The 21,659-nt window shown below is 63.9% G+C and overlaps 1 protein-coding gene across 1 annotated transcript; it reads right to left on the bottom strand.

The window, feature by feature from the left end:
• Window positions 1–876: 876 nt before the first annotated feature.
• CCDC88B (coiled-coil domain containing 88B) lies at window positions 877–21,126 on the bottom strand. The gene is made up of 29 exons (XM_055142422.1): window positions 21,083–21,126; window positions 17,343–17,472; window positions 16,530–16,629; window positions 16,198–16,343; window positions 15,957–16,068; window positions 15,811–15,880; window positions 15,676–15,734; window positions 15,421–15,504; window positions 15,178–15,321; window positions 14,829–14,974; window positions 14,634–14,715; window positions 14,343–14,501; window positions 13,525–13,671; window positions 13,202–13,310; window positions 12,914–13,050; window positions 11,809–12,840; window positions 8,276–8,403; window positions 8,077–8,194; window positions 7,423–7,518; window positions 7,199–7,339; window positions 6,241–6,497; window positions 5,634–5,777; window positions 5,367–5,553; window positions 5,125–5,270; window positions 4,922–5,020; window positions 4,616–4,782; window positions 4,020–4,226; window positions 3,858–3,926; window positions 877–1,656 (listed from the first exon to the last, which is right to left on the bottom strand). The coding sequence occupies exons 2-29, from the start codon at window positions 17,351–17,353 to the stop codon at window positions 1,604–1,606; spliced, it is 4,350 nt and encodes a 1,449-aa protein (XP_054998397.1). The 5' UTR covers window positions 17,354–17,472; window positions 21,083–21,126; the 3' UTR covers window positions 877–1,603.
• Window positions 21,127–21,659: the final 533 nt, after the last annotated feature.

Below are 21,659 nucleotides of genomic sequence, written 5' to 3'. Positions count from 1 at the left end.
GGGAGCCTCTGCCCCGGGGCAGGGAGGGGCGCCCGGCACAGGCACGCAGAGCTGGGCCCTCCCCTCTGAGTGCCAGCCAGGCTCGGCCCAGTTCTCGGCTCTGGGCAAAAAGGAAGCGTTTCCGGGAAGGCACAGTCCCCCCAGCGGCTTTCTGACCCTCCAGAACCCGCACAGACCCGAGAGGATTTAGGGGTCCCCTGAGGCCACTCAGCAGCCCTGACCCCTGCTGGCAGCCCCTAGTCAGAGCCTGTCACTCAGTGCCGGCACACCCAGGGTGGGAGGGAGGGGTGGGGGCAGCTGCGTCCTCCCCCCACACCCACCCACAGAGGCTGGCTCTAGTTGGGGGGGCGGCTGGAGGGGCTCATGCAACTGAGGACCAAGTCCTGCTCTGGGGTCCTGCCCTGGAAGACCCCCACAACTCATGCCATAGGGTCTGCCCACGGCGCCCCCTTCCTAGCCGGATGCACCCCTTCCCTCCGCACAGTTCTTAGGGCGGCTGGTTCTGGTCAGGTCTGCTCCCCGGGAGGCAGCACCCAGCCAGAGCCTCATCGGGGTGTCTGAGCTGCACGGTGGGGCCCCCCAACAAGTAAGGGCTGAGGAGATGCAAGTGGAAGCGGCTCTCATCTGCCACCCCCACACACACTCTCAGTGGCTGGGGGGGTCCCCTCAAACCCCACTAGCCGCTGCAGCCTGGGCTCCGCAGAGGAGGCAGGGCCAGGGGGCTATCTGTCCCCCAGGGGGGGCCGCGCAAGCCCATGAGTCAGGCCATGTGGGGCACCCTCCCAGCTCGGCCCCCAGATGGGGCCACCTCACCTGAGCCCCGGCAGCCGCGCCCTACCGGGGCGGCCCAGAGCTCTGACTCACCTCCGCCGCCCAGAGTAATTGCCCCCTTCCTGGGCGGCACCCTGAGGCCCAAGCCTGGCAGGAGACCCCAGCTCCTTCCCACCTCCTGTGACAGCCCCGTGGCATGGCCTGTCGCTGGGTGACACCTCCCCAGGGAAGGCTCAGCCCTAAATGCGGAGGGAGAGGGCGGGGGAGAGAGGGGGGAAGAAGGGCTGAGGGAAGGGGTGACCTTATTGCCTCATGGCTTAGCCCAGACTCTGGCCCCTTGATGAGACACTGCCAGTAGCAGGGCCCCCCCAAGTTCAGGCAAGACCCGCCCCCCGCACAAAGCCTGCTGCAGGCCAGAAGGCCAAGGGCTGTCCCCACCGCCCAGTGGAAGGCACGGGGCCAGCAGTCGGCAGGAGTCGGGTGCTGTGCAGCTTTATTCTCACGACACGGCTGAGGTCAGGGGTGAGCCCGGGCCCCAGACCACACGGAATAGTCCTCAGCTCCCCGCCAGGACCAGGTATCCCCCGAGGCAGCCTCTTGTGCGAGGGGTGCACTGCCCGCGCCCCAAGAAGGCGCTGCTCGCAGGGGGCCACCCTCCCCCCCGCTGTCCACCAAGTGGGCCCAGCTCCTGCGTGGGGGCCTCGGACAGGGCTCCCCGTCCAGAGACTCGCTCCGGGGGCCCTCGGACCCCCAGTTCCTGGGCTGCCGGGGTGCCCCCAGGAAGCTGCAGCGGCGAGTGGATGGCAGTGTCACGGTCGCAGACCACGAGGTGTCACTGGCTGAGGGACGGGGCGAGAGGACGCTTCTCCGGGTCCTGCGGGAGGGCTGGAGGGAAAGGTTGGCTCAGGCGCACTCCCGGGGGTGGGGGGGCTGTGATCAGGGCTGGGGGGCTCCTCCACAGCCACCCAACTGCCTCAACCACCCTCCACTGGCCTTGCTGCAGCTCCCCCCGAGATCCCCAGCACCCCGTGACCCACTCCCCAACTTCTCTTCCAGTGGCCTCTCCTGAGTGCCCCACTAAAGCTGCCCCCAGCACCCCTCCTCTCCCTCCCTCTCTCCCTCCCCTTCACCCCAGACACCGCCCCCTCCCCACAGGCTCCCAGGGCACCAGAGGGTGGGTAGAAACACTCCAGGACCCCACATGAAAATCAAACCATGAATAATCTTTCACCTAAATGGAGAGAGGAGGGGAGGGAGGGAGGGAAGGAGGGTGGGAGGGAGTAAGGGAGGGAGGGAGTAAGGGAGGGAAGGAGGCAGAGAAGAAAAGTGCCATTCATAGAACGACTGCACTGCGCTCATTTGTGGGATATAAAAGGAAAAAAACATAGTATGAGACTAATATCCAAGGACAGAAAAACTGGTCCAGAAGGGACCAGAAGGACTGGTCCACGGTCGGAAACTTGCCACAAGTATGTGGGGAGCAGAGGGCAGTTAGGACAGAGAAGGGACCACTAAGACAGTAATTGGAAGTGATCACTCTGGATAAGGACCAAGTGCTGGAGCTGGAGCGATAGCACAGCGGGGAGGGCATTTGCCTTGCACACGGCTGACCCGGGTTCGATTCCCAGCATCCCATATGGTCCTCTGAGCACTGCCAGGGGTGATTCCTGAGTGCAGAGTCAGGAGCAAACCCTGTGCATCGCCAGGTGTGACCCAAAAAGCAAAAAAAAAAAAAAAAAAAAACCGAGTCCTGAAAGGAGGTAAAGGGATATACGTGAAAACCTCTCAGCATCGTATTGCAAATCCTAATGCCCCAAAGGAGAGAGGGAGACAGAGACAGAGAAGAAAAGTGTCTGCCACCGAGGCGGGCCTGTGGGGAGTGGGGGAGGGTAGTGTGCAGGAGGGAAACTGGGTTTTAGGTGGTGGGAAATGTACACAGAGAAGGGACGGGCGACGGAACATTGCATGACTGCTAAAACCCAATTATAAACAACTTTCTAACTGCGCATCTCATAGTGATTCAATTTAAAAATTAATTAATTAGGGCTGGAGTGATAGCACAGCTGGGTAGGGCATTTGCCTTGCAAGCGGCCGACCCGGTTTCGATTCCCCGCATCTCATATGGTCCCCTGAGGACCGCCAGGAGTAATTCCTGAGTGCAAAGCCAGGAGTAACCCCTGAGCATCGCTGAGTGTGACCCAAAAAGCAAAAAACAAAGTTAATTAATTAGTGGGTAGGGCGTTTGCCTTGCATGCGGCCGACCCAGGTTCGATTCCTCCGCCCCTCTCAGGGAGCCCGGCAAGCTACGGAGAGTATCGCGCCCGCACGGCAGAGCCTGGCAAGCTCCTCGTGGCATATTCGATATGCCAAAAACAGTAGCAACAAATCTCACAATGGAGACGTTACTGGTGCCCGCTGGAGCAAATCGATGAGCAACGGGATGACTATGCTACAGTGATAACAACAAAAAAGTGTCTGCCAAAGAGGCAGGCTGGGGGGATGGTTGGAGGAAACTGGGGACACCAGTGGTGGGAAATGTGCACTGGTGAGGGGGGCGTGTTGGAACACTGCACGGCTGAAACCCAATCACGAACAACTTTGTCACTGTGTATCTCATTAAAATCCAGTGAAAAAATTTAAAACTAGTAAATACATAAAATATAGACCAAGACCAGGAATATCCAACCATGCGGGGGCTCATTCGGGGTTCGGCTGTTGTGCTGGGGGGGGTCTAACCAGGTTGGCCCTGGGCTCCTCAGCCAGCGCCACGCGCTCTGTCCTGTCAGGCCCGCCAGGCTCAGCACAGCGTCGCTGACGCTCGTGGGACCTGGGCCACATGGACAGGACAGCGGGGAGGGCGCCGCCCTGCACACGGCTGAGCAGCTCAACCCGGCACTACCGGGTCCCCTGAGCCTGCCCGAAGCCGTCCCCAACCACAGAGTCGGGAATAAGCCCCGAGCACCAACGGGTGTGGCCCCCACACAAGAAAGGGACCCCCCACTGCACAGGAGCTCTCTCTGCAGTGCTTGGCGCTCCCCTTCCCCCCTCACGCCTCCCTCCACCCCGTGGCTTGGAGCCCCGCTCACCCTCTCCGTCGGCATCTGCCTCGTGTTCCGACAGCGTTTCCACGGAGTCCCCCCATCCCGCGCCAGCTCCTGGGGGCAGACACGGGCATGGAGGGCAGACCCCAGGCAGGGGGCCCCACCCCAACGAGGAAATGGGGGGGCTCACGCCGCCGTGTCCCTCACCTTTGCCCTGGGAGCCGGGTGCGCCCAGGGGCCCCGGTCTTCGCTGTCGGAATCTCTGGCGGGGGGTGTCCCCTGGGCTGAAAGACTCAGAGCTTCGGCCCACCGGGAGCCGGGAGCTGAGCTTCCGTCGCTGCCCCCCTGCCAGAGTCTCGTCCCGGAGGCAGAGAGAGCTCTGGGCCCGGCGCATGGGTGCCGGGGAGGGGGACCCTGCCAAAGGCACGGGGAGGGGGGGTGTGGGGGTCAGAGCCTGACCAGGCGATGAGGGAGCGGGGGGGGGGAGGGGCTGGGAGTGGAGCTGGAGGGGTGTGGAGGGGCACCGGGAGGCTGGTGAGGTCCCTGCCACCCACTCATTCCCGGGGACCCTGCTGATGAGGTCTATTGGCCTCTGTCACTATGTCCCCTGCAAAGCAGGTCGAGGGAAATGCCAGCCAAGAGGAAAGTAGAGCCAAGAGCAACTGGAAACATTGGGGGCGGGTGGGGGGACCCCCAGGGGAGAGCATTTGAGGCACAGGCGAGGAAGGGGACAGCTGGGTCAGCAGGCGCGAGGGCTAACGGACAGGGGGTGGGACCATCCTGGTCACTGCTCCCAGACCCACCTGTCCCATCTGCCTCCCTGCCCTCGGGCAGCTCCGCCTCTGGGAGGGCCCCCAGGCTCTCGGTGCTTCCAGCCCCATCGGCCCCCAGGCGCGGCCCCCCATGGGGGCCCCCCTCCCGCCTGGGCCGCATCAGCCTCTTCACCTTGTCTGCCAGCCAGCTGCCCTTCCTGGGGGCAAGAGGGCACAAGAGGGGGTAAGGCCAGGGAGGCGGGAGGGCGAGGGCCCAGTGGGGGGTGGGGGCGTGAGAGAAGGGGCGGGGCCAACCCCCAGGGGCCTGCGCGGGCCTGGCGGGCGGGAGCCGCTCACTTGGTCCGGGGCAGGGGCCCAGGCTCCAGCACGCGGTACTGGTCCATGATCTTCTCCACCAGCTTCTGCTTCTCCCGGCGCAGGGCGTTGAGCTGGTCCCTGGGGGCGGGCCGGGAGGGAGAGGGGCTGGCGTGAGGCCGGAGCGCCCGGGTCGGCGCCGCCGGGGACAGCCCCCCCACCCGGGGCGGGGTCTGGGCGCTCACAGGTACTCGCGCTGCTCGCGGTGCAGGTGGTCGCGGCTCTCTAGGCTGCGCTCCAGCAGCGCGCGGTTCTCGCGGCTCAGGGCCTGCACTTCGGCCAGCAGCTGCCGGTTCTCCTCCTCCTGGGCGCTGCGCAGCTCCGTCAGCAGCTGCCGGGGAGCAGGGCCGTGGGGAGCATAGCGGAGGGGCGTGGGGGACCCGCCCTCCTGCGCCCCCGGCCCGCACGCGGCCGCCGCCCCTCGCACCTCGCACTGCGTGGTCAGCCGGCAGGCGCTCAGGTCCAGCTGCTGGTTGGACTCCCGCAGCCGCTGGCTCTGCGCCTCCAGCTGGGCCCGCTCCAGCTCCAGCCGCGCCAGGCGGCCCCGCAGCTCCCCGCGCTCGCCCTGCAGCTCCCCGCGCTCCCGGGACACCTCGGCCAGCAGCATCTGGGCTCTGTGGATGGCGGGGCACCATGAACCCACTTCGCAGATGGGAATGTGGAGGAAGGGCCGGGCGGCCCCTCAGGCCCTTACCTGTCGTGCTCCGCCTGCAGTCTCCTCAGCTCCTCCTCCAGGCCCCGCTGCCGATGTCCGTCCTGCACCAGGCGCTCTCGCTCTGCCAGTAGGGCCACCTCTTGCGACTCCACACTGACCTTCTGGGCCTGCAGCTGCTCATGGCTGGGTGGACCAGGGGGAGAGGCGACGGCTTAGGGGTGCAAGCCCAGCGGGTAAGTGGTCCCGGGGTCCAGTCATTCCCTGCCGGCCCACCTCCCGCCTCAATACTGCCAGGTATGGTCCCATCTGCAGTGACATAACCCCAGAGACACTGCAGGACCCCAGGGCCAGGCTCCGTTTGTCTGTATCCAGGCCCTCGGGCACTGCCTCAGGGTGGAACCCATGACTAGCGCACACACTGCCCAGGACGGGAGAATGTGGGCACAAGGGTGGGCAGGGCCCAGGGAGAGGGTTCAGGGGGCTGTGGGCTCCTCGGCACACGGTCCCTTCAGCATTGCTGAGCGCAGCCCTGAGAACAGAGTCAGCAGCAGTTCACCCACACACACACAAAAAAACACATGTGTGCATGCAACCCTGGCTGTGCACACAGCAGCCCAGGGGCCGTGGCTGGGGGTGCCAGGCTCACCGGCCCTGCAGCTCCCGGTGCGCCAGCTCCAGAGCCCGCATGTTGGCCTTGAGGTCCCGGTGGCGGACCAGGAGCCCCTCGAGCTCGGCCTCCTGTCGCCGCTGCAGCTGGGCCAGCGCCTCGTGGTCCTGCAGCAGAGCCTGCTGCTGCCCCCGGGTCTCCTCCTGGGACAGCCGGGCAGCCCGCACCTCCTCCTCCAGCACCCCCAGTTTCCGGTGCAGCTCCTGGCCCTGCTGCTCCAGGGCATACTTCTCAGCCTAGGGCAGAGGAAGAGGCTGCAGGCAGGGATGGTGAAGGGGGCAGAATCCAATCCCGGGAAAAGGCTGGGGCTTGGGGCATGCACAGGTGGCCGGGGGCATATCCCAAAACAGGGGTGGATGCAGGGAGCCAGCATGAGTGGGATGCAGGGAGGGGCTGGGGAGGAGCAGGCAGGGAAGGCCAGACCGGGCTGAGATGGGAGTAGGGAACAGCGTGGGGTTAAGGGTGGCCATGGAGGACCGGACTGGAATGGAGGCAAGGTGGGAAGGAAAGGAACGGGCTCAGCAGTGGGGACCAGAAGCAGGAAAGACGCCAGCTGAGTGGACAGAGGTGAGAAAAAGGGGAGTAGAACCCCCTCTGGGTTCAGAGGGCACCAATCCAGGCAACTAAAAAGAAAGGTCAGGTCAAGAGAGTTGGCTAGGAGTTGGGGAAGGGGCCAAGAGCAGCAAAGGTTCAGAGACAAGGGGCGGGACCCATGCAAGGGGCAGGGCACGAGCGGACGGGGACTACGTATGTGGGCGTGGCCTGAAGAGGCAGGGCTGGGCCCGTGGAGGCCGGGCATGAAGGGTCCTCCCCAGGCCAGCAGAGCGGGGCCATAGAGGGGTGGAGCCCTGGACCATTGGAGGTGGGGCGTGAGGGGCGGGGCCGGAACCGGCGGGGCGGGGCCGTGAAGGGGCGGGGCCTGGGCGGGAGCACCCACCTGCAGGCGGCTGCTGTGCTCCTGTGCCCGCTGGCTCTGCAGCAGCAAGTCCTGGGCCCGGCCCTGCAAGGTCCCCAGCTGTCCCTCCAGACGCTGCAGCTGGCCCTGCAGTGCCGCCTTCTCGGCCACCAGCGTGGCATTCTGCCCGAGGGGGTGGGGGAGGCGGGCCGTCAGTCGTCGTGGAAGTGGATGAGTGGAGGGTCTCCCCACTGACCCTGACTCACACTGCGCTCCACCTCGATGAGCCGCCCACTGTGGCCCTCCGAGATCAGCCTCTCAGCGCTGTCCTCGGGCTGCAGCCCCTTCGAGCCCTGGCGCAGCTACAAGGAGAGAGGGAGAGAGGGAGCGTGGCACAGTTAGGGGGAGGGGCACGCGGAGACATGAACCAGAGTACGTTCCCTGGGGCAGCACTAGCACTGCCCGCATCCCTCCATCACCTCCCTGAGGCCCTTTTCCCTGGTCCCTGCTGGCGTCTGCAGCGGAGCCAGCCTGACTTCCCGGCTCCTCCCCCCGTGCCTCCTGATAGATACACCATGTCTTCATACTCCTCCCGGGGAGCGGCTTGGGGGGCCGCGGGGAGCCAGATAAGAAGCCCCTGTTTGGGGGCTGAAGCAATAGCACAGCGGGGAGGGCGTTTGCCTTGCAGGTGGCTGACCCGGGTTCGATTCCCAGCATCCCATATGGTCCCCTGAGCACCACCAGGAGTGATTCCTGAGTGCAGAGCCAGGTGTGACCCAAAAAGAAGAAAAATAAAAGAAGGGCCTGTTTTTTTGCCTCTTTCCCAGGTGAGCCCCTGGGGACAGCCGCCCGGTCCTGGGCCCCATCGCCCCACACTCAGTTCTGGCAGACGCGCAGCAGGGCGGAGCCCAGGCCCTCACCTGGAACAGCTCCTCCTCCAGCTGCAGCGCCCTGCTTTTCAGTTCCCGGAGCGCCTCCTCCTTGCTGGTCGCTGCTGCCTGCAGTTCCGCTTCCAACCGCTGTTCTAGGCCCTGGTACCTGCCAGGTGAAGCCTTGGCACCAACCCCTGCCCCTCAGCCCCCCATCTGCCCGTCCAGGCCCCTCGGGCACTGTCCCCACCTCTGGTGTTGGCACTCTTGTTGTTGCAGAAATTCCTGGCGCTCCAGAGCCGCTTGTTTCAGTTCACCCTGCAGCCGCTCCAGCCGCGCCCCCAGCTCCTGGCCCCGGAGCGTGGCCTTCTCCAGCTCCTGCGGGCAGGCGGGGCAGGCTCAGGGCCAGCAGGAGGCCCACCACCCTCAGCCCGGGGGTTCAGAGAGTCAGGAGAGCTGCGGGCCTTCGAGCCTCAACTTCCCCATCTGTAAAATGGGGACAAAGGCTGGTGGCCTCGCAAGTGGTTCTCCAAGGGTTGGGGTTGGAGGCCGGGCCGGCTGCGAAGGAGGCCCCCCCCCACGACACGGTCTTCACCTCTCTGAGCCCATAGCTCCTCACGTGCTCAGGGAAGGCTGGGTACCCGCCACACGTGCAGGCCAGGCGGCCCATGCAAGAGCAGGAGGGAGGTGTAGTCACAGCCACGAGGCCACGGAAGACACAGTTGCTCTGTGAAGGCCAGTGGGGCTGCTTACTGGAGAAAGGCCAGGTATCGTGTGGCAGTTGGAACAAACCATTGAGGTGGGCAGGAGGCTCCCCCCACCCAGGGAGGCCAAACCATTCTGAGGTGCAGGGCAGGGGGGAGCAGGGGTCCTGACAGGATGACCCACCCCCCATCCCCAGCCTTTGTGCTGGTCTTCCTGGGGGAGCCAGCCCAGCTGAGCCACCCCCAGGGCCACTGGGGCCACTGCCTCTCATTGGAAATCTACACGCTCCAAGAGGCTCCCATGCCTGTAACAAGCTGGAGGAGCGGAAGGGGGCAGGAGAAGGGGTGCAGAGGAGGGCGACCCGACCCCAGCTCTGGCTCCAGGAGCTCCCAGCACGGCCCTGCACAGCGCCACCAGCCCAGGAGGGCTAGGCTCTCCCTCATGCCCCTGCTCCACCCCTGGCCAGAAGCAGGAACTGCAGGGCTGGGGCGATAGGAGTGGGGAGGGTCCTTGCCCTACATGCAGCCACCCCAGGTTCGATTCCCGGCATCCCACAGGGTTCCCCCCGCCCCCCCCCCCCGTGCTCTACCAGGAGTGATTCTGGAGTGCAGAGCCAGGAGTAACCCCTGAGCACCAATAGGTGTAGCCCCAAACCAAAAAAAAGAAGAAGAAGCAGAAACCGCTCTGACCAGGAAGTCTGAGAAAATCCCCCTCTGTGCTCAGCCTTCCCCCGCCAGCCCTGTCCTCAGCCCTGCCCTCACTTCCACTGCCCACCTGCCGCCAGTCCCTCCCCACTGTGTGCCAGGCTCTGCCCCAAGCTCCTGACTGGAGGTTCTCCCGGGAGCCCGTGACTCAAATGCTCTGCCCCAGTTACAGGTGAGGAATCTGAGACTCAGAGAGGTTAAGTAACTTGCCCCAAGTCACACAGCTGCGAAGCAGGGGCAGAACTTCGGGATCACTGGGGCCCTAGCTCAGCCACACTGAGAGAGCAGCGGGCCCGACCTCAGGGCCCGACGACTCTCGGGCCCGTCCTGCACTATACCTGGGGCAGGTCCCCCCTCTCTGAGCACATGTCCCCTCCTCTCTGAACCCCAGAGCTGGCGCAGGGGAGATTCAGTTTCCCGATCACACCACCAGCTAGAAAGCTCTTCCTCCTCGCCCCCTCTGCTTCCTGAGACCTCTCGCCCCTCCTCCTGCCCCCTCCACTCAGGGGCCCCACCCGAGGCTCCCCATTGTGCTCAGGAAAACAGCTGCAGCAGCCTGGAAGGAAGCCTGCTCCATGGGAGCCCTGCAGAATCAGCCTCCTCAACCCAAACCACACTCCTTCCTCTCTGCCATCCTCCCCTCCTCCAGGAAGCCTTCCAGGCCTCCCTTGTTGGCACCCTGGACCTGCACCACTGGGTCCTATCTCCACCCCTGCCTGTGACCTAGGGAACAGAGGCCTGCTGCTGAGAAGAGGCTTCAGGCGGGCTGAGAGACAGCACAGCAGGTGAGGCACTTGCCTTGAACATGGCCAACCTGGGTTCCATCCTCACCACCCCGCAGGGTCCCCTGAGCAGCGCCAGAAGTGATCCCTGAATACCATTGGGTATGCCCCCACCCACGCCCCCCCACCAAAAAAAAAGCCTTAGTGATTAATAAAAGGGATTCCCGGGGCTGGAGTGATAGCACAGTGGGTAGGGCGTTTGCCTTGCACACAGCCGACCAGGGTTCAATTCCCAGCATCCCATATGGTCCCCCAGCACTGCCAGGAGTCATTCCTGAGTGCAGAGCCAGGAGTAACCCCTGAGCGTCGCCAAGTGTGACCCAAATTTTTTTAAAAAGGGATTCCTATCAGGCTGGGGTGCAGGCTTTCCATGTAGAAAGCCAGAATTTGATCCCCAGCACTGACTGGTACCCCAAGCACTGCAAGAGCAATCTCACCCCTGAAAAGGGGGGCTTCCAGACATCTCTCCTTCCCAGCCTTCTCTGGGGTCCCCTGAAGACCAAGGAGACCTCAGCCCACTCCCATACGCACCTTTCCAACCCGGGGCCCCCACCCCAGCCCCTGGCCCCTGAGCTGCTTTCAATCCTCTACGCTGTCCCCTTACAATGACACCCCCCTACCAGACTTGAGATCATTCCTCTGAACGCCCCCCATCCTCCTTCCAGAGTGGTCAGTGTTTGAACCTCTGCCCAGAGCCCACTAGGCCTCCCTTTAAAATATATATGTGTACGTTTTATATATATATATACATATATATATATATATATATATATATATATATATATATAGGAGCTCTTTCTCTACGTGCGACATCTAATAGCCTAGTTCTCCCTCTTGAAGAACATGACAAGCTATCGAGAGTCTATTGCCCATTTGGGAGAACCTGACAAGCTCCCTGTGGCGTATTCATATCCCAAATACAGTAATAGATAATATTATACATACCTCTCGGCAAACTACCGAGAGTATCCTGCCCTCACGGCAGAGCCTGGCAAGCTACCCGTGGCATTTTCAATATGCCAAAGACAGTAATGATAGGTCTCATTCCCCTGACCTTGAAAGAGCCTCCAATCCTTGGGAAAGACGAGTAAGGAGAAGCTGCTAAAATCTCAGCGCTGAGTGTAATAGAGATGTTACTGGTGCCTGCTCGAGTAAATCAACGAACAACGGGATGACAGTGATACAGTAATATTATATTTATATATATGTATATATATATATTGGTTTTGGGGCCACGCTGATGATGCTGAGGGGTTACTCCTGGCTCTGCACTCAGGAACCACTCCTGCAAGTGCTCAGGGGACCATCTAGGATGCCGGGGATCGAACCTGGGTTTGCCACATGCAAAGCAGTTGCCCTCCCCGCTGTGCTGTTGCTCCAGGCCTGGCAGCTTCTTGACACCATTTTCTCCCTGACCCTCCCCTAGCCCTGCGGAGACGGTTAAGAAGTGCGTCCCCCTTTGCAGCAGGAGGCAGGCGGGGAGACAGGTAGCCAGAGAGGTAAGCGACTAGGGCTGGCGCAGGCAGGGGACTGTGTGTCTGTGTCTCACACACGCCCAGCCCCCCCCACCCCCCCTGAGAACCCCCACGTACCTCGCTGATGGCCTGCCTCTCACGCCGCTCCTTCGCAGCCTCCTCCAGGTGCTGGCGGGCCTCCCTCTCCTGCGCCTGCAGCCTCTCCTCGGCCTCCTGGGCCCGGGCCTGCAGCCGGGGCCCCTCGCGCTCCCAGTGCCTCCGCTCCCGGCCCGCCGCAGCCAGCGCCTCCGCCAAGGCCTCCCGCTCCCGAGAGGCGGCCTCCAGTTCACGGCCAGCAGCCTCCACTGCCTCCCGCAGCCGGGCCAGTTCCCGGGCCTGGGCCTCCGCCTCTCGGTGGGCCTCAGCCTCCACCCTCCGGGCCTCAGCCAGCTCCTCAGACAGCCGGGCGGCCTCCACACCCCGGGCCTCCAGCCTCCGGGCTTGGGTCTCTAGGGCAGCTCGCAGCGCTTCAGCCTCGCTCCTTAGCTGGGCCACCTCCTCCCTGAGGGCCTCCTGTTCTGCGTCTCCACCAGCAGGGATCTCCCCCTGGCCTGGACCCTCCCAGGCCTGCGCCTGGGGCTCCCCTTCCGACTTGTGCTGGGGTGTTGGCAGGTTGGGGTCCCCCTCCAGCCCAGGCTCCTGAGCTCTAGCCTCTGAGGGGGCCTTGGGTGGATCCTGCCCTGGGTCCCTGGGTCCCAACGCCTCCGTCTCTCCTCCCTGAGATAGCGGGACCTGAACTTTGATCTCCGGACCCTGAAGGGGCGCCCTAGAAGCAGGGGTACGCAGGGGCTCCCCAGGGCCGGCCTCCTCTCGGGACTCCTGTGTTTCTCCAGCAGGCTCCTGAGGTGCTGGCGAAACTGAGATCTGGGGTGCCAGGGCGGCCCCCGAGAGGGGCCGCTGCTCCAGCTCCCGCAGGTGTAAGTGGGGTGACGGGAGGCACTTGGCGAGCCCCTCAAGGGCCAAGTTCGATGCTGGGGCGGCCACGTCCAAGGCCTGAGAGCCTCCTTCCCTGGTCGGGGTCCCTGAGTTCTGGGTGCTGTGGTCTGGGCTGGGGCGGGTCCGGGGAGCAGCTTCCGCCCTGGGCACCTCCAAGTCGTCCAGCAGGGGGTGCTGAGGGCACACGGGAGGGGGGTAAGGCCTGAGGAGGGCCCCTAGGAGCCTGTGCAGGGGGAACGCGGCTCACCGAGGATCCGGACTGGCCCTGCAGCGCCTGCAACAGGCCGCGAAGCTCCTGGTTCTCCCGCTCCAGGGACCGCAGGCGGCTGCCCTCAGCCTCCCTCACTTCATCGTGCAGGGAGGGGGCCGCCGCCAGGGGGGGTGCTGGGAAAAGAGAGGCAGGGCTCAGGATCCCTCCCCGCCTTAGCACTGGCAACCCCAAGGTCTGGGAATGGGGAGACCACCAGAGTCCCCCCCCACCAGAGCCTCCGGGCAATGTTCCAGCCCCCCCAAACCCCCCCCGGGGGCCGCTCACCCTCCCGGGGAGATCCAGGGGGAGGCTCGAGGCTCCGCTGAAGCTCCAGCTCCAGCTCCACGTTCTCCTCGGTCAACTGGTCCACCTGCTGCCGCAGAGAGTCCAGCTCCTGGGGGGCGGGGCGTGGGGTCACGGGAGAGCATCCCCAGCCCCCCACCCTGAGCAGGCCCAGTTTGTGGCTGGCTAAAGTCACGCGGGGTCTCTGAGCGCGGCTCCCGGGGTCACGGAGGACCTTCGGGCCGGGGTCTCTAAGCTCGGCTCCCAGGGCCCCGGGGGACCCTCGGGCCGGGGGCACCGGGCAGCCCGCCCAGCAGGGGCCTCACCGCCTGGGCCTCCCCCAGCCGCGTGCGCAGCAGCAGGTTCTCGCGCTGGGCCTCGTGCAGCCGCGCGGCGCGCTCGCGCGTGGCCTCCAGCTGCTCCTCCAGCAGGGCCTTGGAGGCCTCCAGCGCCTCCGACAGCAGCTGCTCCTCCTGGGAGAGCACAGGGACCCGCTGCCTCCCCGCCCGGCCCGGCCCACCCGTGTGCCGGGCCCCATCCAGGACGGCACAGACACACGCCGGCCTGTCAGCCCCAGGGACGCTGTGAGAATCCCGACAACCCTCCGGCCCTAGGCCCACTCCCCCGCCCCCAACCCAGACCATTCCGCTCAGCAGCTCCTCCCCCCGCACCTCTGCTCTCTTCTCTGTCCACCCCAACCGGGTCTCTAGGCCTCCCTCCCCGCAGAACTACCTTAGGGTGGCATCCCTAGACATCCAGTGGCTGGGGGCGCTTTCCAGACACCACCTCCCCAATACCTAACCCCCGTCCCGTCCCCTGGGACCTGCCCTCCAGCCGCCCCATCCTCCAGAGGGCCTTGCCCTGGATACCACCTCACCCACTTTTGACTGCTCCCTCAGAAGTTTGAGGTGCTGGTCAAGCCTCCAAATCCAGCTCCTGGTACCCACCCCCGTAGGCCCCGCCCCTACAAGCCCACCTTCTAAGGCCCCGCCCCCGCAGAGCCCACCTCCCATAGGCTCCACCCCACTAACCCGCCTCTCATAGGCCCCGCCCCACACAGCCCACTTTATGCAAGCCCCGCCCCCATATAAGTACCTCCCGGCGGCCCTGCCCCCCACGGCCCCACCCTCCAGCCCCGCCTCACCTGCAGCCGGCCCTTGTAGGCCTCGGCTGCTTGCAGCCGCTCGCGGCAGCGACGCAGCTCTTCCTGCACGCGGGGCAGGCGGCCGGCCCGCTCCCGCAGCGCCTCGGCCTCCTCTCGGTACAGCTCGGCCCGCTTAGCCTGCCCCGACAGCGTCTGCGCCTGAGCCAGAGAGCGTAGAGCAGGGATCCGGGACGGGAAGTTTCAGTCAGGCAGGGGAGAGTCAGGGGGAGGCGGCCGGCCGGGCAGGGGACAGGAGGGGAGGTGCAATGGTTAGCGCTTCCCCGCGCGCACCTCTTGGCGGAGCTTCCGGATTTCGGCCTCCAGGCCCTGCACCTCTGCCTGGGAATCTAACAGCACCTCGGCCTTTTCCTCCCTGCACGGAAGCGACACTGAGGGGCCTGGGGACCTGCGCCCCCAGCCCTTCCCAGGCCTGGTCCCGGAGTACCCACGGGGCCCTCTGCCCAGCCCCGCCCCTGCCAAGCTCACAGCTCCTGCCGCAGGCGTCGAAGTTGGGCCTTGGCGTTGGCCAGCTGCAGGGCCAGATGGTGTGAGGGGCCTTCTGGGGGAGCCCTAGTGGGAGCCTCGGGCAATAAGGGGGCTGGCTCTCGCTCCAGCAGCACTTCAGCCAGCTTCTGTCAGAGGTCAGAGGTCAGGGGTCAGGGGTAACCCATCCCAAAGCCCCCGCATCTGCCCCCAACCACCCCAAGATGAGTCTGTTATAGCCCTGTGGGCCCAAGACCCCCGGTGCACATCTGAACCCCAAACCCTCCTCCCCCCCTACCCCCGCAACTGGGCCCACTCTTCTACCTAGGCCAGGGGAACCCTGCACCCCTACCTGCGCCCCCAGGTCACGCTCCCGTGCCAGCCTCAGCAGCGCCCCCATCAGGCTCCGGGAGAGCAGCTCCAGTTCCGGGGCCGCCAGCTCCCCGGGTTCCGGCCCAGCCAGCGTCAGCACCTCCCCCGTCCCAGGCTGGGTCACCTGGCAGGGTGGAGGCAGCAGGGGAAGCAGCTCAGGGAAAGGCGGGGGACAGGGTGTCCCCCAGAGCAGGGCCAGTCCCAGGCCATGAGCTGCCGCTACCTCCTGGATGGCCGCGGCCAGCTCGCTCTGCACCTCCAGGCTGAGGCCCTGGATGTTCCGGATGAAGAGTTCCCGGTGCTCGCACTGTGGGCAGACGGGGCAGGAGGGCGCGCAGGGGTGACAGGGCAGACAGGAGGGAAGAGATGGGGAACAGGAGGGAGGCCAGGAGGGGACAGGAGGGCAGACACGCAGGGGGACAGGGGAGGGGTGTAGAAGGGGGGTGCAGAACCTCCCCGCTGCGCCCCGCCCACTCACCTGCACTGCAGCCCCCAGGAGCAGCCGCAGAACGCCCTCCAGCGCCTCCACCGCCTCTTCTGCAGGGCACAGGCACCAAGTTAGGGGGTGCAGGGGGCAGGGGAGAGCCAGGAGGGGGGTGGAGGGAGAGAGCACCTGAGAAGGGGTCAAGCCCCAAGTTCTGGAGGTCCGGGGGAGGCCGCAGGACCAGCAGCTGCAGCTCCTCCTGGGGCGCGAGTAGGTGTGAGATGCGGGCGGGGCCGCGCGGGGGTCTCCCGGCTCCGCCCCCCTCGGCCCCTTACCTGGTAAAAGTCCCTCAGCCGGCCCCACAGGTGACTGAGGTTCCGCACCCGCCGGGCTACGGGGTCTTCACGGGTCCTGATCATCCGAGGCCCCCCTCGGGAACTGGGGGCGCTGGGGGTAGGGGGCAGGGTGACGGAGGACCCGCCTCCTTTGCAAGCCCCGCCCCCAGCAAGGCTCCGCCCACCGGGGGTGCTCGCCTCCCGCACCCTGTCACCGCACCGGGTCACCTGTCCCACTTACATGATGCCCAGCACCCGGAGGAGCAGCGCGCCATCGCTGAGACGCAAGAAACTCTTCTCCCAACCGAGGGGCCACTCTCCTTCCTCTGCCCCCTCTGGCTCCTCCGGGTCCTCCGCCTCGCCCACAAGGCAGGCCAGTCCCAAGGCCTGTGGGAGCAGAGCCGGGCCGGCAGGTCAACCCCCCAACTCCCCCTTGCCTCTGGCCTCCCTTTCCTGACCCCCGCCGGAGACCCCCCCACTCCCCCCAGGGCCCCTTCGCCCCCACACCCCGCTCTCCGCCAGCCCCCACGCCAGGCGTCCCCCCCCCCCAGCCCTGCTCCCCCGTGCTCTTACCCAGCTGGCCAGGCTCCCTTTCAGGAAGTCCCTGAGTCTGGGCCCCTTGTCCCCATCCATGGCAGGGGTCACGGTGCTGGTCCCGCTGCGGCGGCTACACCTGCCTGAAAGGAAGAGGAAGTCCCCAGGGGGGGGATCCCGGCGGCGGGCCACAGACACCCTGTGTAGCTTCCTCCTTCCGGTGGGGGCAGGCCTGTGCACCTCGGGCCGCCTCAGCCACCGTGTCACCCCGCATCCCACGGGGTGTCCAGGAACAAGGCTGCAGCATCCCTGGACTGCCCTCCCCCCACTTAGAACCACAGACGGTGACCGTGGCCTTGAGCCTCCCAGCACCCCAGAAGGGACTCGGAGCCCCTCTGGGTGAGTCGGGGCAGAGGGGACACCCCAGCACCTTTGACTTGCTCAGTTTTCCTCAAATATTTCCCAAACTTCCTCCAACCTCTGGGGTCCCCCCAAGCTCCGTGTTCCAGGGTGATTTCCTCCCCTCCAGCCATCCCCCACCTTAGTCTGCATGCTTGACTGAGAAGGCTCAGGCCAGAGCAGTGGCTAGAGAGGGGAACCCAGAAGACCCCCAAAAAAGCAACACAGGTGGGGCCAGAGAGATGGTACAGTGGGCAGGGCGCTTGCCTTGCATGTGTCTGATCCGGGCTCAATCCTCAGCACCCCAAAGGGTTCCCTGAGCCCTGCCAGAGTGATTCCTGAGAGCAGAGCCAGCAGTAAGGCCTGAGTATCTCCAAGTGTAGCCCAAAAACAGAAAGGGGGAAAAAAAAAAAAGAAAATAGGGCCGGAGAGATAGTACAGTGGGGAGAGCACTTGCCTTGCATGCAGCCAACCCGGGTTCAATCCCTTGGATCCCATAGGGTTCCCTGAGCACCACCAGGAGTGATTCTTGAGTGCAGAGCCAGGAGTAAGCCCTGAGCATCACCGGGTGTGCCCCCCCCCACTGGAAAAGAGAGAGAGAGAGAGAGAGAGAGTGAGAGAGAGAGAAACTGCACAGACCACTACAGGCATCAGTGCCTCCACTCAACTGGGGCGGTCGTGGCCACACCCCTAGGGGGCTCAGAGCTGAGATGGGACAGTGGGGGGACAGGCACTCCAGGGCACCGGCAGCACAGCCGCGGGATGTCCACAAAGCACCGGGATGGTGGCACTTGCAAGCCCAAGGCAGTGCGCACTGTCCTCAGTGCCCGATGTGCCCGTATGGCAGCAGCAGCCAGCCCGGAGGAAAACCCCAGAGGCCAGGGGTACCCGTGCTGCAGCCACAGGACCCCAGGAGGGACCCCTACAGGGTGGGAGCCAGACTTCTCAGCTGCGCCCCAGAACAGACGCTCCAAGGCCCCTCTGCCTGCAAAGCTGGTTGGAGAAGCGGCTCCGGCCGGGCCGAGACGGGGCCCCCGGTGTGCAGGAGGGCTGCTCTCCGGTGTTGCACTTCCTACCTCACTGGACCAGGGGACCTCAAATCCCACACACGCCCCAAGTCTGTCCGCCTCCAAACGTGAAGGGGTTTTCTGAAGACCGTAAATGAGTTACTTCCGTTTTTATGGGGCCAGCGGGATTATAGAGGTGCACCCCGATGTCTGTGTCAGAAGTGCTCCCGCAGGCCTCAGAAACAGTCCCCGGAGGAAGGACCCCGGGACGCGGGAGCGCACGGTCTGCCTTTGTTCTGTGCAGGTGCCGTTTACAGTCCTGGCACCGTGGCTTTGGTGAAGGAAATATGGGGCCATAAATCATAACAGTCATGACGGACTTGGGGCTCCCCAGGATCCGGTGGCTGCAAGCACTTTCCTCACAATTGACGCGCTCTGGGCAAGTCAGAGAGCTCAGTCTGGCTGGAGAGACCCTACAGGGTGAGGGGCTCGTCTCGCCCGCAGCCAAGCCAGATTTGTTCCCCGGCACTTCATAGGGTCCCCGTGAGGTCCAGCACTGCCCGGCGTGGTCCAGAAGCACAAAGAACAATGATCCAAGAGGAAACAGCCTCAGAGAGGTTGAGTAACTCGCCCCCAGGTTGCACCGCTGTCCCGAGTGACTTTGGAGCTTGCCAAGTGGCTCCAGGTGACTTAGAGTGGACAGACCTGACCAGGCCACGGATGGGAGATGCACGGCTGTTGGTGGGGGGAGTGCTGGGTCGGCCTCCCCAGGACATGGAGATCAGTGGGGTTGGATAGACTTGCTCTGAGGCTTTGTGGTCAGGGCCTGGCACCGTGTTGGCTCCGTGCTCCCTGGAGCACCAGCCTTCCTCCATAGCATCCTGGGTACCCACGGCCCCGTGCACATTGGCCTTCATTCCCTCTGGGACCTCCCAGGCCTCCACCTCCACCTCCACCCAGAGCCCCCCCCTCCTCCAGGCCTGCAGAGCTGGGGGCTGGGGGCTCACCGCCTCACCACGTGCAGGCCCCGTGCACCCCCAGCCTTGCCCAACTCTGAGTCACGCCCTTCCTCGCCGCAAGGCAGCGCCCGTGTCGGATTGCTCTCACTTCCGTTGTACAGACATGCCCGGCTGCACCCCCGACGCCTCGAGCCGGCTCTGCTGAGTCAAGCACAGGTGGGGCGTGGCGGGGGTCACCCTCATCAGCTGCCCCGAGATCTTGGGATCTCAGGACTCAGCTGGTCTCCAGGGACAGTCCCCCCGAGGCTGGGAGCGACCCCTTTCTTTAGCAAGGTTTGTCCTCGGAAGTCTCCCCCTAGATAAGCACCCAAGAGATGGCACTAGGGTAGGGCACTTGCCGTGCACGCTGTCCACCCTGGTTTGATTCCTGGCATTGCATAAGGTCCCCTGAGCACCCCCAGGAGGGATTCCTGAGCAGAGCAAGGAACAAGCCCTGAGCACTGTTTCAGTTGTGGCCTAAAACTTCTCCCCCCCAAAAAATAGCACTGTAGCACTGTCGTCCCGTTGTTCATCGATTTGCTCGAGCGGGCACCAGTAACGTCTCCATTGTGAGACTTGTTGTTACTGTTTTTTGGCATATCGAATACGCCACGGGTAGCTTACCAGGCTCTGCCATGTGGGCAGGATACTCTCGGTAGCTTGCCGGGCTCTCCGAGAGGGACGGAGGAATCGAACCTGGGTCGGCCGTGTGCAAGGCAAACGCCCTACCCACTGTGCTATCGCTCCAGTCCTGCTCCCCCAAAATAAATAAATAAATTATCAAATAATAGTTGGAAATGATCACTCTGGACAAGAACTAAGTGTTAAAAATAGGTAAAGGGATGTACATGATAACCTTTCAGTATTTGTGTTGCAAACCACAATGCCAGGAAGGAGAAAGAGAGAGAGAGAGAGAGAGAGAGAGAGAGAGAGAGAGAGAGAGAGAGAGAGAGAGAGAGAGAGAGAAGAAAAGTGCCTGCCATAGAGGCAGGCGGGGGCAGGGATGATGTGAATGGGAGGAAATCAGGGACACTGGTGCTAGGAAACGTCCACTGGTGGAGGGACGGGTGTTGGAAGACTCTATGACTGAAATCTGAAACCCGACCATGAACAGCTTTGTAAGGGTCTATCTCACAATGACTCAATTTAAAGAATCTTAAAAATAGAAATGTCACCCGAGTGATGGTAGAGCAGGAAGGGCGTTTGCCTTGCATGCGGTGGACCCGAGTTCGATCCCCAGCATCCCATATGGTCCCCTGAGCACCGCCAGGAGTAATTACTGAGTACAGAGCCAGGAGTAACCCCTGTGCATCACCGGGTGTGACCAAAAAGGCAAAAAAGAAAAAAAAGAGAGAGAGTGGAGAAATGTCTAGAAACAGAGCTCCAGCCCCCGAGGTCCCTCCCGAGCCCCAGCTTCCGTCCTCCTGCGGACGTTTCCTGTGGCCCTCCTGAGGGGCAGCTGTGGCCTCACTGGTTCAGAGGAGACCAGACGCTTGCTGGGGTCTGTGATGTGAACTTCGAGGCACCCCCGCCGGCCGGAGGCAGTGGAGATTGCCCAAGCACCCCGCAGTGATTAAAGCCCCTGCAGCACCCACTTTAAAAGGTGAGTTTTACGATGTGAGTTCTTCGGCCCCAAAACTCTTTGATGGAGCGAGGGCGTGGCTCAAGAGGGCCAGCCCTAGGAAGCGGCCAGGGTGAAACACAGGCCGGCCCTGGGGCCTTGAAGGTCAGAGCCCTTGGGTGGGGCAGCGAGCCATGGGGGGTGGGGAGGGTGCCAGAGGGGGGTGGGGGTGTGGCCAAAGAGAGACTAAAGAGGGAGGAATTGGGGGGGGGGTCCCACGATCTAAGGATTCAGGGTGATTGTGCAGGCCAAGGCTGCAGGGGGGAACAGAAGGTGGCCACACGGAACTCGGAGAAAAGGCAGCAGGGAAGGGACACGGTCCCTCGGGGCCAGGGAGCCCCCAAGGATCTTTCTGCACAGAGGCACTTGCCCACTTTGCTTGCTGTACCCCCAAGAGTTCTTTCTCCCACAGCACCCACACTTGCCTTGATGTGGGGCTCCCTGGCAGGGGACACGCGCGCGCACACACACACACACACACATACACACACACACACACACACACACACACACGGAGCCTGGGTGGAGGCGGGGGTGCAGCAGTGGGCTGGGGGCTAAAGCACTCACCTGGCAAATGCACAGGGGTCCTGCCCCCGCCGCTGTGTGAGCGCCTGGCACTTCAAGTGGTTTCCGGCCACGCTGCAGTCAGGTGGGAGCGGGCACTGCAAGGTGTAAGCGGGCACCGCTTACACCTTGTGAGCACCACAGCTAGCACGTGAGACACTGGCGAGCACTGTGGGTGAGGGTCAGTGCTGGGCCCAATGTGCGATCCGCGGGAAAACCACAACCAAGCATGTGCCCCAGCCCCAGAGATTGGGACAGCAGCAGAGGGAGGGGGAGAACAAGACGTGAGCACAAGCTTCGGCGTATTTCTGTTCCTCTCGCTGCAGCCTGCATCACAGGTTGCAATGCTGCTAAAGCACACGAAGTCACTGTGCCCCAGGAGAGGTCCTGAACCCCACCACTGCTGGTGCACCACCACCTCTGTCACCTTCAGCCCATGTCGCGCTTCCCCATGCCGTTTGGTGACCTCAGTTTTGTTTTGTTTTTCTTTTTTGGGTCACACCCGGCAATGCACAGGGGTTACTCCTGGCTCTGCACTCAGGAATCACTCCTGGCGGTGCTCAGGGGACCATATGGGATG

The sequence above is a fragment of the Sorex araneus genome, chromosome 6, assembly GCF_027595985.1.
Source record: "Sorex araneus isolate mSorAra2 chromosome 6, mSorAra2.pri, whole genome shotgun sequence".
NCBI classification, from domain to species: domain Eukaryota; kingdom Metazoa; phylum Chordata; class Mammalia; order Eulipotyphla; family Soricidae; genus Sorex; species Sorex araneus.
The sequence above is the reverse complement of the archived record's forward strand: the minus strand, read 5'-3'. Positions and strand labels throughout refer to the sequence as shown.